At 36.0% G+C, this 15,108-nt stretch overlaps 1 protein-coding gene across 4 annotated transcripts in view; it reads left to right on the top strand.

The window, feature by feature from the left end:
* KIF21A (kinesin family member 21A) overlaps window positions 1–15,108 on the top strand; it is a 157,531-nt gene that overhangs the window by 76,146 nt on the left and 66,277 nt on the right. For all 4 annotated transcript variants that reach the window (XM_025403121.1, XM_025403120.1, XM_025403119.1 and 1 more), the window contains exons 3-10: window positions 57–239; window positions 1,931–2,080; window positions 2,800–2,934; window positions 3,452–3,619; window positions 6,748–6,863; window positions 11,555–11,750; window positions 12,452–12,641; window positions 12,993–13,056. In XM_025403121.1, the coding sequence (XP_025258906.1) occupies window positions 57–239; window positions 1,931–2,080; window positions 2,800–2,934; window positions 3,452–3,619; window positions 6,748–6,863; window positions 11,555–11,750; window positions 12,452–12,641; window positions 12,993–13,056 (1,202 nt within the window). The remainder of the gene's footprint in view (window positions 1–56; window positions 240–1,930; window positions 2,081–2,799; window positions 2,935–3,451; window positions 3,620–6,747; window positions 6,864–11,554; window positions 11,751–12,451; window positions 12,642–12,992; window positions 13,057–15,108) is intronic.

The raw sequence follows: 15,108 nt of genomic DNA, 5'->3' as shown, positions 1-15,108 counted from the left end.
CTTTCTTAAGGTTATGTTAAGGTTGAACACTAATCTTTCTCTGTTCTTTTGTTTAGACTGGAGCTGGTAAAACATACACAATGGGAACAGGATTTGATGTTAACATTGTTGAGGAAGAACAGGGTATTATTTCTCGAGCTGTTAAACATCTTTTTAAGAGTATTGAAGAAAAAAAACACATAGCAATTAAAAATGGGCTTCCTCCTCCAGATTTTAAAGTGAATGCCCAATTCTTAGAGGTAATAATCCAATTTTGGCATTAATTTCTTTTAAAGTTTGTTTTTATAGACCATAAGTGTTCATGATTTTATACTGTTGGCTTCTAGTACAGTGCTTTGAAGATAGTACTCAATAAATGTTGTTTGAGTAAATTAACATTAGATAATAGAAATGTTTTCCTTACTTGTAGGAAGTGATGTTTGAGTTTAAGATTATAAACACTTGACCAGTGTCCATAGAATAAAATAACAATTAATATTGTTTATTTAAGAACCCCCCCTTTTTTTTTTTGGAGATAGAGTCTCATTCTGTCACCCAGGCTGGAGTGTAATGGCACCATTTCGGCTTACTGCAGCCTCTGCCTCCTGGGTTCAAGTGATTCTTGTGCCTCAGCCTCCTGAGTAGCTGGGACTACAGGCATGCGCCACCACACTCGACCAAATTTTTGTAATTTTAGTAGAGATGGGGTTTTGCCATGTTGCCCAGGCTGGTCTTGAACTCCTGGCCTCAAGCAATTCACCTGCCTCTGCCTCCCAAAGTGCTGGGATTACAGGTGTAAGTACTTATTTTTATCAATAGATAAAGGTTAATTACTGTTGTAATTTAGACAGGCTTACAAAGTGGTGGGAACTTAATGACTAAGGCCAAAAGTAGGGGAAGTATGTGAGAAATAATAGGTCTCAGATTGTAGCACTTATCTGGCTGAAGAAATTATTATCCTTGCATAGGTAGACAGATGTTTTGATATAATGTCCAAAGGTGGTGGTGGCTTTGGATTAATTTAGGCTGTCTAGTGTGATAGAAGGAAAGTAACACTAAGAGGACATCTAGGATTTGAGCCAATATTGCACTTTGGTGGACAGTGGCATAATTCTGGGTTCTTGGTGCAAAGAGAATTTAGTCTAAATTACCTGATCCATGAGCTAATCATTTTCATCATTGATGAAACATTTTACTCAGCATTGTGTAGCACAAAATAGAAAAATTAATATCAGTTTTTTTTTCTGCTGGTTTTAATGGACATTCTTATTTAGTAAAAACCAACGAGAATATAACTGTGTGTTCCCAAGGAAAGTAAATGATGGTAGAAAAAGAAAAGAAACAGTGTTATTCCATCTTCCCTTTCACCCTCCAAAATGATATTAGGCATTGTAACTTTAAAACATATTGATAGAAAAACAGGTGTGTGTATCCTCTTTTAAGGAGGTATCTGGGTTTTTTCAGCCTCTATTGATACAGGAACACTAATACTGTTGCTGACCTTGCAAACATGCTAAGTGTTAATTTTTCAACTCGTTAAGAAAGGTTTCAGGGCAATAGGAAATATGTTTTTAGCTCAAGTAGTAAAAATTCTTTAAATATTCTGAAGCTTAAGATTTGTCTACATTTGGCACGTGTTTCTAGGGTTTGCTTGTATTTGTAAATATTTAATTATCTCTTGCAAAGGATTATTAGATCATTTTAGCTAGTCCTCAACCCATTTGTCATGATTAAGTCACTTACTGTTTTTACTCTTGTAAATAAATCTGGCATTTGCTTATAATTGTTGTAATAATAGCCTCATTCATTTTTATGTGTTATTTTGAAAAAAATATATGTCATTTTGAAGTACTTTAAAAATCTGTATGAAGGAAAACATTATGTAATGTGTTGTTATGACAACTACCCAGACGATTTCTGCTAAAATTAGATTTCTAATATTTTTTGATAGCTCTATAATGAAGAGGTCCTTGACTTATTTGATACCACTCGTGATATTGATGCAAAAAATAAAAAATCAAATATAAGAATTCATGAAGATTCAACTGGAGGAATTTATACTGTGGGCGTTACAACACGTACTGTGAATACAGAATCAGAGGTAATATTTATATTGTAGTTAAAACAGAGCATAGCTGGCTTTGTTTAAATAGTGAGCTTTGCTGATAGTCTGCTTAAGATCAAGATATGAAATTTATATCCTGAAGCATGACATGGAATTAAAATCTTGTCTTCTTTCCTCACATTTTAAAAATCAGAATATTAGTATAAAAATATCAGGGTTATGATAAAGTCAGCATAGTTGTCACAGCATCAAAAGAATCTAAGAAAATTTATGAATATTTTTCATTCACAGCTAGAGAAAGAGGGTTAGACAATTGATGGTGAAGGATGAGACCACAATCCTTTTGTACTTTTTGCTTTAACCTATGTAGAACTGTATCATGGCTCCTAGAGGGAGATTGTTGAGAAAAATTACAAAAAATAATTTTAACGGAAGATAGAGAAGAGCCTGAATAATTCAAGTTATTGCTCAGTTTGTACCAGAGTGTTCTACTGTAACAGTTTTGGAATGGAAGCTGCAAATGTCAGCAAATGGCAAACAATGGAATCTCAGTGTTTTCTTCTATTTAAAAAATAATACACTATTATACTGAGAAATTCATCTCAAAAAGTGCCTGTAACTAAGCTAATAATGTGAAATTCCACATCTTTTATATCCCTTAACATGGTGGGTTTTAGCCATTACCTCAGACTTTGGATTATATAGTATGCTGTTTATTGTTCAAGTAAAGTCCTTTGTTTCTTCCGCTTTTTCAGATGATGCAGTGTTTGAAGTTGGGTGCTTTATCCCGGACAACTGCCAGTACCCAGATGAATGTGCAGAGCTCTCGTTCACATGCCATTTTTACCATTCATGTGTGTCAAACCAGAGTGTGTCCCCAAATTGATGCTGTGAGTTATCAATTCTAATTTCTTAAACTTTCAATTTTTATCTCCCTAAAACCACATGAATTCTGTGAGAATATATTTAAGCCAAATTCAGTTAATTTAGTCATTCCTTTTTCTGATTTCCTCTTCTGATCCTAGTTAAGTTGAAGCTGGTCAGCCATGTCAGATTTTGAAATAAAAAATTGTATACATGTCTGAAAAACCAAAAAGGATGCTGTGGCCATATGTTGGATGTCATCACCTGAGACCCTTTGCTTTTGAGGATTATATGCTGTAGTTTTCCCTTCATTAGCATAAGCAAAGCCTCAGTTGATAATAGTTGAGTTCTGAATATCCAGGCTTTTTCTGCCTTTAAATTTCTAATTGCCAGCAGACATTTTTTGAATTTATTATTTATTTGGCTTTATGCCTATTTATTTGGTTGTGCCTATATGTGTACGTGGGATGAGCTCAAGGTAGAGTAGGAGGATATTTAATGTTACATTAATAAAATATTTTCAATTATTTTTCTTAATTTCAGGACAGTGCAACTGATAATAAAATTATTTCTGAATCAGCACAGATGAATGAATTTGAAACCCTGACTGCAAAGTTCCATTTTGTTGATCTCGCAGGGTCAGAAAGATTGAAGCGTACTGGAGCTACAGGCGAGAGGGCAAAAGAAGGCATTTCTATCAACTGTGGACTTGTAAGATTAAGGCTTTGTGCTGAGAATATATCAGAGCTTTTCTATTGTCCTTTTGTCTTTTGTAATTTATAATATCCATATGGAAATCCTTCAGACACTGAACTGAGAAATGAAAATTATAGAACAGTTATTAGTAATGCACTGAATCTCTGATCTCCTCACGCTTTTTTCTCTTTTTTATATTACAGATTTTCTTCATGTGTATAAATTTAGTTGTACTAAAATTTGTATGTGCATAAAATTATAGATATACAAATTATTTGAAAAATTCTTTCCACATTTAACAATATATTGTCAAAATCAATTTATTTATTTATTTTTATCTTTTATTTTTTTTAAATAGGGTCTCACTGTGTCACCTACTCTGGAATACAGTGGTGCGATCATGGCTCACTGTAGCCTTGACTTCACGGGCTCACTTCAGTCTCCCTAGTAGCTGGGACCACAGGCCAGCACCACCACACCCAGATAATTCTTGTATTTTTTGTAGAGATAGGGTTTTGCCACATTGCCCAGGCTGGTCTCAAACTTCTGGGCTCATGCGATTCACTCACCTCAGCCTCCCAAAGGGCTGGGATTACAGGCGTGAGCCACTGCGCTTGGCCCAAGATTTAATATTAAGTTATTTCATGGGTGAAGACCTTCAAAGTAGCCTTTTGATAATATTTTATGACAGTCATTTTATTGACTTTGGAAATTATAATTTTTTTGGTAATGATTTTTTAAAAGTGATACTTTTTCTAGGTTATATTAAAAATTAACTTTAATACCATGCCACTTAATGGCATTTTGATTGGAAAGCCCCTTGTGATTTAGTGAGCATAAAGCTTCATTATATGGAAGGAAATATTTTAGAGCAAAGTTTTATGCATTAAAATGTTCTTATTATCTTCATTACAAAACTGGAAATTTGTGCCTGCACAAATGTAATGACATCCCTAAATTTCTGTGACGCCAGTAGCATCAGAGTTGTAACTACCCAATGGATTCTTTTTGCCTGCTGCCCAGATAGAGCTGATTTATCAAGATGGGTGAATTGCGATAGAGAAAAAGTTTAATGCACACAGAGCCAGCTAAATGGAAGACTGGAGTTTTATTACTCAAATTAGTCTTTCCAAAAATTCAGAGACTGCGGTTTTTAAAGTATAATTTGGTGAATGAGGGGGCTAAGGGAGTGGGGAGTGGAGGTGAAGTCATAGGGTGTCTCAGTGGGTTCTCCTTGCTGTCTTCTGTTCCTGGGTGGGATTACAGAACTGGTTGAGCTAGATTACCAGTCTGCATGGTGCCAGCTGGTGCATCAGAATGCAGGGTCTGAAAAAATATCCAAACACCAATCTTAGGTTTTACAATAGTAATCTTATCCATAGGAGCAATTGGGGAGGTTAGGAATCTCGTGGCCTCTGGCTGCATGACTCTTAAATCATAATTTCTAATAATCTTGTGGCCAATTTGTTAGTTTTACAAAGGCTTGCTGGTCCCCAGGGAAGAAGAAGGGTTGTTTCAGGAAAAGGCTGTTATCATCTTTTCAAAATTCTTTAAACTATAAACTAAATTCCTCCTTTAGTTAGCTCAGCATAGGGATGAACAAGGGCAGTTTAGAAATTAAAGGCAAGATGGAGTGGATTAAGTCGGATCTCCCTCACTGTCATGCTTTTCTCACTGATACGAATTTTGCAAAGGCAGTTTCAGAGTGTGTGGTGTCTGCTTTCCTCTCATTAATCAGCCCCCAATATTTGCTCCTGTATGATTATAACCCTTCTATGGGGAAATTATCAACCAAGGCTGATTAGAGAGAGCCAGACTTTCCAACTCCAATACTCATCTTGATGGTCCAACCATGTGGATGAATGTTGTGTAAAACGGCGTGCCTGGATTCTGGACTTTGTGTATTGTTTTGACTTTCTTAGGAGATACAATCATGGTGGTATTTACATTTATGTTGTCAGGAAAAGACAAAAGCCATTGCTTTGTTTTCCTCTTTAGGCTCTTGAAGCATGTTGAGACATATCTAGTAGAGTTTCAGTATTACCATTGCTTATGATGGTAGCCGCTCTGAAAAGGGGGAATGACGACAAAGTGTGATCCTGTTGCCACTCCCTGCATGATCTATTTTTCCTAACAAAGTTATGATTATAGATGTTTGCATTACTGATGGCTAGTGTGAGCAACATTTTGGATAATGTTTATCTTGTAGGTGATAATTCAGTGACAGTAGGAAAAACAGCAGGGTCGCAGGAGGAGTGACTACAGAGTTCTGTAATTTGACTAGTTTTTAAATAATTGGATGCTAACACATATATTATTGTATTTATTTATTTATTTATTTGTTGAGGCGGGGTCTCACTCTGTTGCCCAGGCTGGAGTGCAGTGTTGTGATCCCAGCTCACTGCAACATCCACGTCCCAGGTTCAAGCTATTCTCCTGCCTCAACCTCCCAAGTACCTGGGACTACAGGCACACACCACCACGCCTAGTTGATTTTTGTATTTTCAGTAGAGATGGGGTTTCCCCATGTTGGTCAGGCTGGTCTCGAACTCCTGACCTGAGATGATCCACCCACCTTGGCCTCCCCAAGTGCTGGGATTATAGGAGTGAGCCACCATACCCAGCCCATCTTATTGTATTTCTAAGGATAGATATACTGGCATAGGAATACCTTGTTCAGAGAAATAATACTGATTTTTTTGCTGTGATTAAAGAAGATTTTCTTTTCCCATGGGAACTGTATTGCAAAATGAAAATTCACATCAAACTGTTAAACTAACTAAACATTTTATTTTTTCATTGAGTTGAGGAGAAGAATTTGTAACATGAATGGACAATTTTCTGGGGACATAACCTGATGCTGTGATAATTCTAGGGATAACTAAAGTTGTCAATCTTATTTCTATTTCAAAGAATTAGTACTTACTACTATAGTACTAATATACACATAAGATATTATATATAGTACTAATATTTATGTAGCAAATTTTCAGTGGCATTGATTACAAATGTAAAACAAAACCAAACAAATATTCTTAATTATATTATGTCTCTATATTATTCTCTGTAAGCTTTCTTTATTTAAAAATGTTATAATTAATAAATTTGTATCATTTTGCCGTCTTTCTTTCTCTTTCTTTTAGTTGGCGCTTGGCAATGTCATTAGTGCCTTGGGAGACAAAAGCAAGAGGGCCACACATGTCCCCTACAGAGATTCCAAGCTAACGAGACTACTACAGGATTCCCTTGGGGGTAATAGGTATGCGTAGATGATTATCCTTTACTCAGAGTTTTGATTATTCATTATTAAGTAAGCTTGTAATTATAAAGCAAACTAATAGGATGAGGAACTAATCCTTATACTGTTAAGAATCTGAAATGTGTGAATAATTTTGTATGTTATTTCACATAATCCTTCTAGCATCCCTTGAGGTGTAGATATTATTATTCTATTTTCTAGATAAGGAAAATGAAATCTAGAGAGGTTAAGTAATTTATTCAAGGTCACTTAGCTTATATATGAAGTCAATAGTATGTGGACTTTCTCTCTTATCATAGCTTCTGCTTTAAGTACTTAGCACAGAGTAGATACCTAATATAATTTTGTTGAAAAAGTAAATACTGTTTTCTAAGTAATTACAAGGTAATTTAAATATTATTGGGTACTTCTTTTTTTTTTTTTTTACAAAATCTTCTAAAAATTCAAATTTTTTCTATATGTAGAAAAATCTTCTTAATGTCCACTGAATGAAATACAGAGTATTGTCTGGTTATTAACTTTGCCAGTATCACTGACATTCTTCTTTCTCATATCTTGCATCATTCTAATATGTTTTTTCAGCTCTTTTGTTTTTGGCGGGGGAGTGGGTAATGTATTCCCTTCTGTAAACGTGTTGGCTTTACAAATGGAAACATTTTTGGCATTTAAATTCAATCATAGCACAATTCAACAAGTTACCAACAACCACAGTGAATCTATTTTACAGTGTTTGCAATAATGTAACATCGTATTTACTGAAAAGATGCTATACAAGAAATCTAGTATTTAAACTTACAAGATTTCTTTTTGAACAACTGTGTTAGTTCGTTCTTGCACTGCCATAAATACCTGAGACTGGGTAATTTATACAGAAAAGAGGTTTAATTGGCTCACAGTTCTATAGGCTCTACAGGAAGCATGATTCTGGCATCTGCTTGGCTTCTAGGGAGGCCACAGGAAACTTACAGTCATGGTGGAAGGCAAAGGGAGAGTGATCACTTCACAGGACTGGAGCAGGAGGAAGAAGAGGGAGGTGCCACACACTTTTAAACAACCAGATCCTCTGAGAACTCTATCATGAGAACAGTTCCAAGAGGGAAATTTGCCCCCAACCTCTAATCACCTCCCGCAAGGCCTCACCTCCAACATCGGGGATTATAATTTGACATGAGATTTGTGCAAGGGCACAGATCCACACCGTATCAACAACTATTATCCAAATAATTTTGGATAGTATTAAATCCTTTTAAGTTTATAATCCATTTGGTTTAGAAATAAAGTTCTGTTTTGGCCGGCTGTGGTGGCTCACACCTGTAATCCCAGCACTTTGGGAGGCCGAGGCTGATAGATCATGAGGTCAGGATATTGAGACCATCCTAGCCAACACGGTGAAACCCCGTCTCTACTAAAAATATAAAAAATTAGCCGGGCATAGTGGCAGGCGCCTGTAGTCCCAGCTACTCGGGAGACTGAGGCAGGAGAATGGCATGAATCCAGGAGGCAGAGCTTGCAGTGAGCCGAGATGGCACCACTGTACTCCAGCCTGGGCAACAGAGCGAGACTCTGTCTCAAAGAAAAAAGAAATAAAGTTCTGTTTTGTAGAATACAACATTGTCATTTTTATGTTTCTTCCTTTTATATAATATTGGTATTTTTCTTAACTCATGTCTCTTCCAGCACATCCTATGTATGAATGCAGTTTTCTTTCCACTATAATGTATTTCTTGCTTGTGTTCTACATTTTCAGTATCAAGAGGGGTCTTATTATAACAGAATAAAAATTTTCATTTTTTCAGCCAAGTGTAAATTTTTTCAGGTTTTCTAAATTGTAGCTTTTTCCTATATTTATTTCTTAACTATAAAACAAAGCAGAGATGATAAATGTCCTCCCCTTACAAGTTTAACTCTTGAAAACTTCAATACTTTTGAGAGTTTGCTTACCTTGCAAGTGGTCTAAAATCTTTTCACTGTGGGTCTTGAATTTCTGTTGAGTTTTAGGTACAGTTAAATAGTCTCATGTTCCTCACCCATTTCCTTAATGGGTAGTAATCTCTCAAGGGAGATGACCCCTTCTAATTCCTTTCTTCGTGTGCCTCAATTTTTGCTTAAAATTTTAGGATTGCATTCCTAGTGCAAAAGCACTGTACTTTGTGTAAGCCTTGGAAAGCAAAATATCTTCATTTTTTGAAGTTTATACAAATTAATCTTAAAAGAAAAATTAGATATTTTTGAAAATAAGCTCCATATGTTTATGTGCATAATTTAGTGTCTTTTAAAAAAGTCGAGCTGGCTTTTTTACGTTTACAGTGTTTAATAAACATCATAACCAGTTTATGGCAAAAATTCTGGAAAATACAGAAAAGTATAAAGCATGAATAAAAATCAGTTATATTTCTGGCTGGGCATGGTGGCTCACACCTGTAATCCCAGTACTTTGAGGTCTAGGTGGGCGGATCACCTGAGGTTAGGAGTTCAAGACCAGCCTGGCCGACATGGCAAAACCCCATCTCTACTAACAAAAACACAAAAATTAGCTGGACATGGTGGTGGGCACCTGTAGTCCCAGCTACTTGGGAGGCTGAGGCAGGAGAATCACTTGAACCGAGGAGATGGAGGTTGCAGTGAGCTGAGATTGTGCCACTGCACTCCAGTCTGGGTGACAGAGTGAGACTCCATCTCAAAAAAAAAAAAAAATTCTAATACCTAGAAGTAACTACTGCTAACATTGTGATGCATTTTCTTCCAGATGTATAGTATAACTTAATTTATAGGAAATATAAAATATAATAAAATATTTAAGTGATATAGTTAACTTTAAAACAGAATTGTGGTTTTTGTGTGAACTTTTAAAATAAATAGCTTTAATATTTTCTTTGAGTTTTTCATAAACAGAATCATTGGTGAAATTTATATATTTTGGATTTTGTTTAATATATGACATTTTCCCTATACAGTTGATCCTTGCCAGTTCCTCTCATTCCTGACTTTCACTATTCTTCTTAAGCCCTTGATCCCAGCACTTCTCAAAATATTTGTTAAAGGCGAGTCCTTCCCTTCTTTCTAATTTGTGGTAGGTTAATATTTTGCATGACCATACAGAGCTTGCCCCATTTGTGACTCACCATGGGAGTTTGAAAACACTTGAACTGATCTACATTCAATGAGAGGAGGTCATTGATTACAGGAAGTTCCAGTGTTGTGGAAGTTTCTAAAGTGCTTACTTGCAATTTCTGCACTACTTTACACATTTTTTGTAAAGAAATGAGAAATAGATGTATGTATCTGTGTGGATCAAAGAAGGCTAATATAAATTTATTTTCCCCAATTTTACGTAAGTAAAAATAATCTGCAGACCGGTGCTAGACTGGGGACCACACTTCAAATTTCCCTATTCTCTAATCAGCATCCATAATCCTCACACTTACTGAATTATCTTATTCTCTTTATCAAAAGAGAAAACTAAAATGGCATGAATTATTTTAACTTTCTGACCCCCAGTAAATATTATATATGACATGTATAAATATTATACATGACACACACCACAAACAATTGTTAATGACCTAATACTGGTTCAAATATTGTGTTATATGTTTAGAAGTACACTGATAAATAAAACTTGATAATCCCTGTCCTTTAGGAATTTAAAGTCTAAGAGTTTTGGGGTCTAGAAAATTTCAATATAATAATAATATAATGAATGCAAAAGAGATATGCAAAAGGTGTGAGGAGGCAGAAAGGGTACAGACAAACTGAGGATTTGGTTCTTGGATTAGGTGATACCTTAGTTGATTGTTGAATAATAGTAACAGTAAGGGTAAGCAAGAGTTGTAGGGAAAAGGTATGGAGTGGGACAAGGGGTACCTACGAGTACTGTGTTGAGATTATTGTAGAAAGAAAAGATTGGAAGCAGGAGACTAGGAGGCTAAGATTATGATTGATAGGCGTTGATTTTTCTACCAGGATAAGTAGACTGCTCCTTAATTGCAGTTCCTGCACATTTTTTAGTTAGTTTGTGAGTGTCTATTAGAATCTCCATGTCTGCTTTATTGACAAACATACTAATTGGGGCATACTTAGCATTTCACTATCCTAAACTTTGGCTAAATCAATTTAGCATGACCATAAAGTAATGTTTCCCACTTTTCCTGTGTAATCTGGCCAGAAACTGGAACTCTGATCATTCAGTCACAAATGACAGTTTATATAATGAAACACAAGAATATACTAAGTTCTCGTCTTGTTCCAGTGTGATTCGATTTTGTGTACAATTCTTTGCTGACATCAAAAGTCAGCATACAGGTGATTACGAATAAGTTTTTAAAATACTGAAAGAATAAATGAATAATGAAAGAAGTGGTTTTTTTATTTTCAATATAATATATTGTAGTCAGTTTAATTTTAGAATTACTGCGTGCACTGCTTCAAATCTTTTTAGCAAAGAGGTAAGAAATAAATATATGTGCTTATACTTTCTCAAGGTCAAAGGTGAGTAATATCAATGTATTTCCCCAAAGTAAACAAAATCTTTTTCTTTAAGATAGTCTTAAAGTACAGGGGCTTTTAAATTTGCTCAATATTTTGGTATCTTGAAGAGAAGATACTATTCAAATGTCAGGAGTTTAAAAATGATTATTTTAGCATTTTAGGTGCTTTTATCTGTAAGCCTAACTATTATTTGTAACTTTCAGCCAAACAATCATGATAGCATGTGTCAGCCCTTCAGACAGAGACTTTATGGAAACGTTAAACACCCTGAAATATGCCAATCGAGCTAGAAATATCAAGAATAAGGTGATGGTCAATCAGGACAGAGCTAGTCAGCAAATCAATGCACTTCGTAGTGAAATCACACGACTTCAGATGGAGCTCATGGAGTACAAAACAGTAAGCTAATGAGTTTGACTGCATTTTGTGATACATCTAAGGCTGGCACTTTCTGAACACAATAATGCCTTACACATATGTGTCTCTGGAATCTCTTGGTTGTCATAATAGTGTCCTCCTTCCTTTTGGAGGTAGGAGTCTCTAGTTTTCCTTGTGGGCAGTCTTTAACTATGTTCAGTCTAACCTAACAACTGTTTGTTCAAAAGCTTTCCTACCCTTTTTTTTTTTTTTTGAGATGGAGTCTCCCTCTATCACCCAGGCTGGAGTGCAGTGGTGTGATCTCAGCTCACTGCAACTTCCTCCTCCCAGGTTCAAATGATTCTCCTGCCTCAGCCTCTTGAGTAGCTGGGATTATAGGCACCCGCCACCACACCTGGCTGATTTTTGTATTTTTAGTAGAGATGGAGTTTCACCAAGTTGGCCAGGCTGGTCTTGAACTCCTGACCTCAGGTGATCTGTCCACTTTGGTCTCCCAAAGTGCTGGGATTACAAGTATGAGCCACTGCACCTGGCTAATCAATTTCTTTAGTAACAAATACATTGTGAAGTGTTCTGCTAGAGGGGAAAGGATTTCTTTTGCCTTGGGGTTGGTAAGATAAAAGTGCTCTTGGTTGGAGAACGTATAGTTATAGAGTATCCTTAAGCAAAACTCTTGTGTTTTTGACTCCTCAAGCAACAAGGACATTGTTTTCCTTTACTAGGGTAAAAGAATAATTGACGAAGAGGGTGTGGAAAGCATCAATGACATGTTCCATGAGAATGCTATGCTACAGACTGAAAATAATAACCTGCGTGTAAGAATTAAAGCCATGCAAGAGACGGTTGATGCACTGAGGTCCAGAATTACACAGCTTGTTAGTGATCAGGCCAACCACGTTCTTGCCAGAGCAGGTATGCGCGTAGGGTGGGATAAGTGAGGGATTAACTTCTGGAGGGTAGGGAACATTCTTTGTGTTCACTAATTACCTAGCATAGTTGAAATAGAAATGCTAGTCTCTGTGTATACAGTCTGTGGTTTTAAGCTAAATACCTAATTTCAAAAAATAATAAATTCTTATGTAAACAAAATATTCCCTTTATAATAATACTATCTTATGGTCTGCCCATCTAATAAAGGGTAGAAAATTTGCTGTAAGCATTGTGTTTTAAAAAATTACTGTTTTGTTTCCCGACTTTTTTTTCTTCTGTTTTGTTGAAGTCTTAATTTAAAGGAAAATTTTTATTTCATATTTTGTCTTTCAGGTGAAGGAAATGAGGAGATTAGTAATATGATTCATAGTTATATAAAAGAAATCGAAGATCTCAGGTATAGTTCATGTTCTGTAACATATAATGCATATGGTTTTTTGAATTTTGCAATGTTATAATATTTCTGTTTGTTGAGCTTATTGTTTGGCAGTTGTCCATGGTGATATTTCAACCCTTTGGTTAGGTTAACTTTAGGAGACTTGTTACTTACCTTTCCCTTGATGTCATATTCCAAGCTCCTTTCCTCCCCTCTCTTCCCGTATTATTCTCCTACTCTTACTGCTATATCCCAAAATTGGGTGCTTACCTAACTTGACATATGAAACAGGCAAAATTTATGTTGCTGAAGTTATCTTTGATGCCTTTCCTTCATATGCCTCTTTCCCCATCACTTGGGAATAGATCAATATCTACACGTCATCTCCAATTTTTTGAATCTCCTGTTCTCTTTTATATCTTTGGCTATTCCTGCATGTAAATCATGGCATACCTACTAATTTGCCTGCCCCTCTGTGGTACATCTATTCACATTTCATACAATATGCCACACATACTTGCATATGTCAATACCATGACTGGGGCTGGGGGCAAGCATGACATAAAGAGTTCACACTCTAGGTTAGGCAGCATACATAAATCATCACATGTAGTAAACAGAATGACAGAATTTAGTTAAAGGATGCCCATGCCTGGTGTAGGAATGTGGAGGGGAGTAGACTTGGGGAATAGGGTTGGGAAAGAAGGTTAAGTCAATAATATTTTCAGGTTCCATGGTTTGCTGTGATGACTGAGCTATATTTTTCTTGAAGGAAAACTCCAGTCAGCTCCATGGCAGAGCATCTAAGTAGTTCAAATCTCACTTCTGCTAACTATTTGTAGAACATAAGCAAATGGGAGGAGATCATCTTTCACAGTTACCCTGTCTTGTATTTGTGTTCTCTTTCTCTTCCTCTGGCTGTTCTAGAGGTTCTCAAACTGTGGCAAGTACTATCGCCACTGTTTCTGGCTACACAAGGCACATTGGATCTCTTAAATGTTTCAAAAAGCAAAAACAAATGAAAACACATGCCGATGTGGCAATATAGTTATTCAAGTATAATTTTATTCTGTGTGTGTATATGTGTACATATATATTATATATGTTATGCATAGTACATATATATATATTTTTTCATGCTTCACGTTTTTGACAGAGACCTTTGGGCACTACATCCTAGTTCTGCTCAGCAGCCAACCTGGACTTGCAGTTTCTACCCCTTGTTGGCAGTACTGTTCCCCGCCTACTGCTAAAACTTTGTTCTCTGACCAGTCTTTCCTGATTTTGTTGACCCCATTTTACCACTCCTTGAGACACAACTGATAGCTCTGTTTTTTAATTCTTGAAGATCCTCTTCCTGCTCCTAGGCTGCTTCTCTTATCGCTTTTATTTCTTTGGCACTTGCCAATTGTTAAAGCGGATTGCCTATTCCAGTTCTTAGTCTCTTTCCTTTCCTCCACTCTGTATTCTAAGGTTGTACCTCAGCTTTTTGTCACTGTTAGGCAAATTGCTTGACTAATGTCCTTATTTCCTAGAAAACTGCCAGAACCACTTCCACTCCTTCTAGTGGCTAAAAGTAGCATCTAATATCTTCCTTCTTCTAAGTCTTGAGTTAAGACTATTCCTTCCTTAAGCCATTTAGAGAACAGAGATGACTCATGGGCCCTGAGTTCAATCGCTGATCAAATCTTTCCTGGTGTAGGTTAATACCTTGTTCCAGATCCTCAACTTGTCTCCCTGTAGGCCATACAAAAAGTAGATTCTGTTAATGTACCCTGGAGTTTGTGGAGGTAATCCCTAAAAGGCCTTTATTAGCACTAGGATCAAAGAGTCATTGGATATGCCCCTACCAAATGCAGACTTTTAACATTAGGTGAAAAACGTAAATTTTAAAATAAAATACCCACATTATTTATTACATAATAATAAAGGAGCCCATTAAAATATAGATCATTATTGTTAGCTGATTTATTATATTTTCATTCATTCTTAGCATTCCTTATTAAGTACCCAGGCTTTGTGCTAGAAATTAAAAATATAGAAAAGTGTAATATATTGTTTGTACTTTTCTAC

Source organism: Theropithecus gelada, chromosome 11, assembly GCF_003255815.1.
Source record: "Theropithecus gelada isolate Dixy chromosome 11, Tgel_1.0, whole genome shotgun sequence".
Taxonomy (NCBI): domain Eukaryota; kingdom Metazoa; phylum Chordata; class Mammalia; order Primates; family Cercopithecidae; genus Theropithecus; species Theropithecus gelada.
The sequence above is the reverse complement of the archived record's forward strand: the minus strand, read 5'-3'. Positions and strand labels throughout refer to the sequence as shown.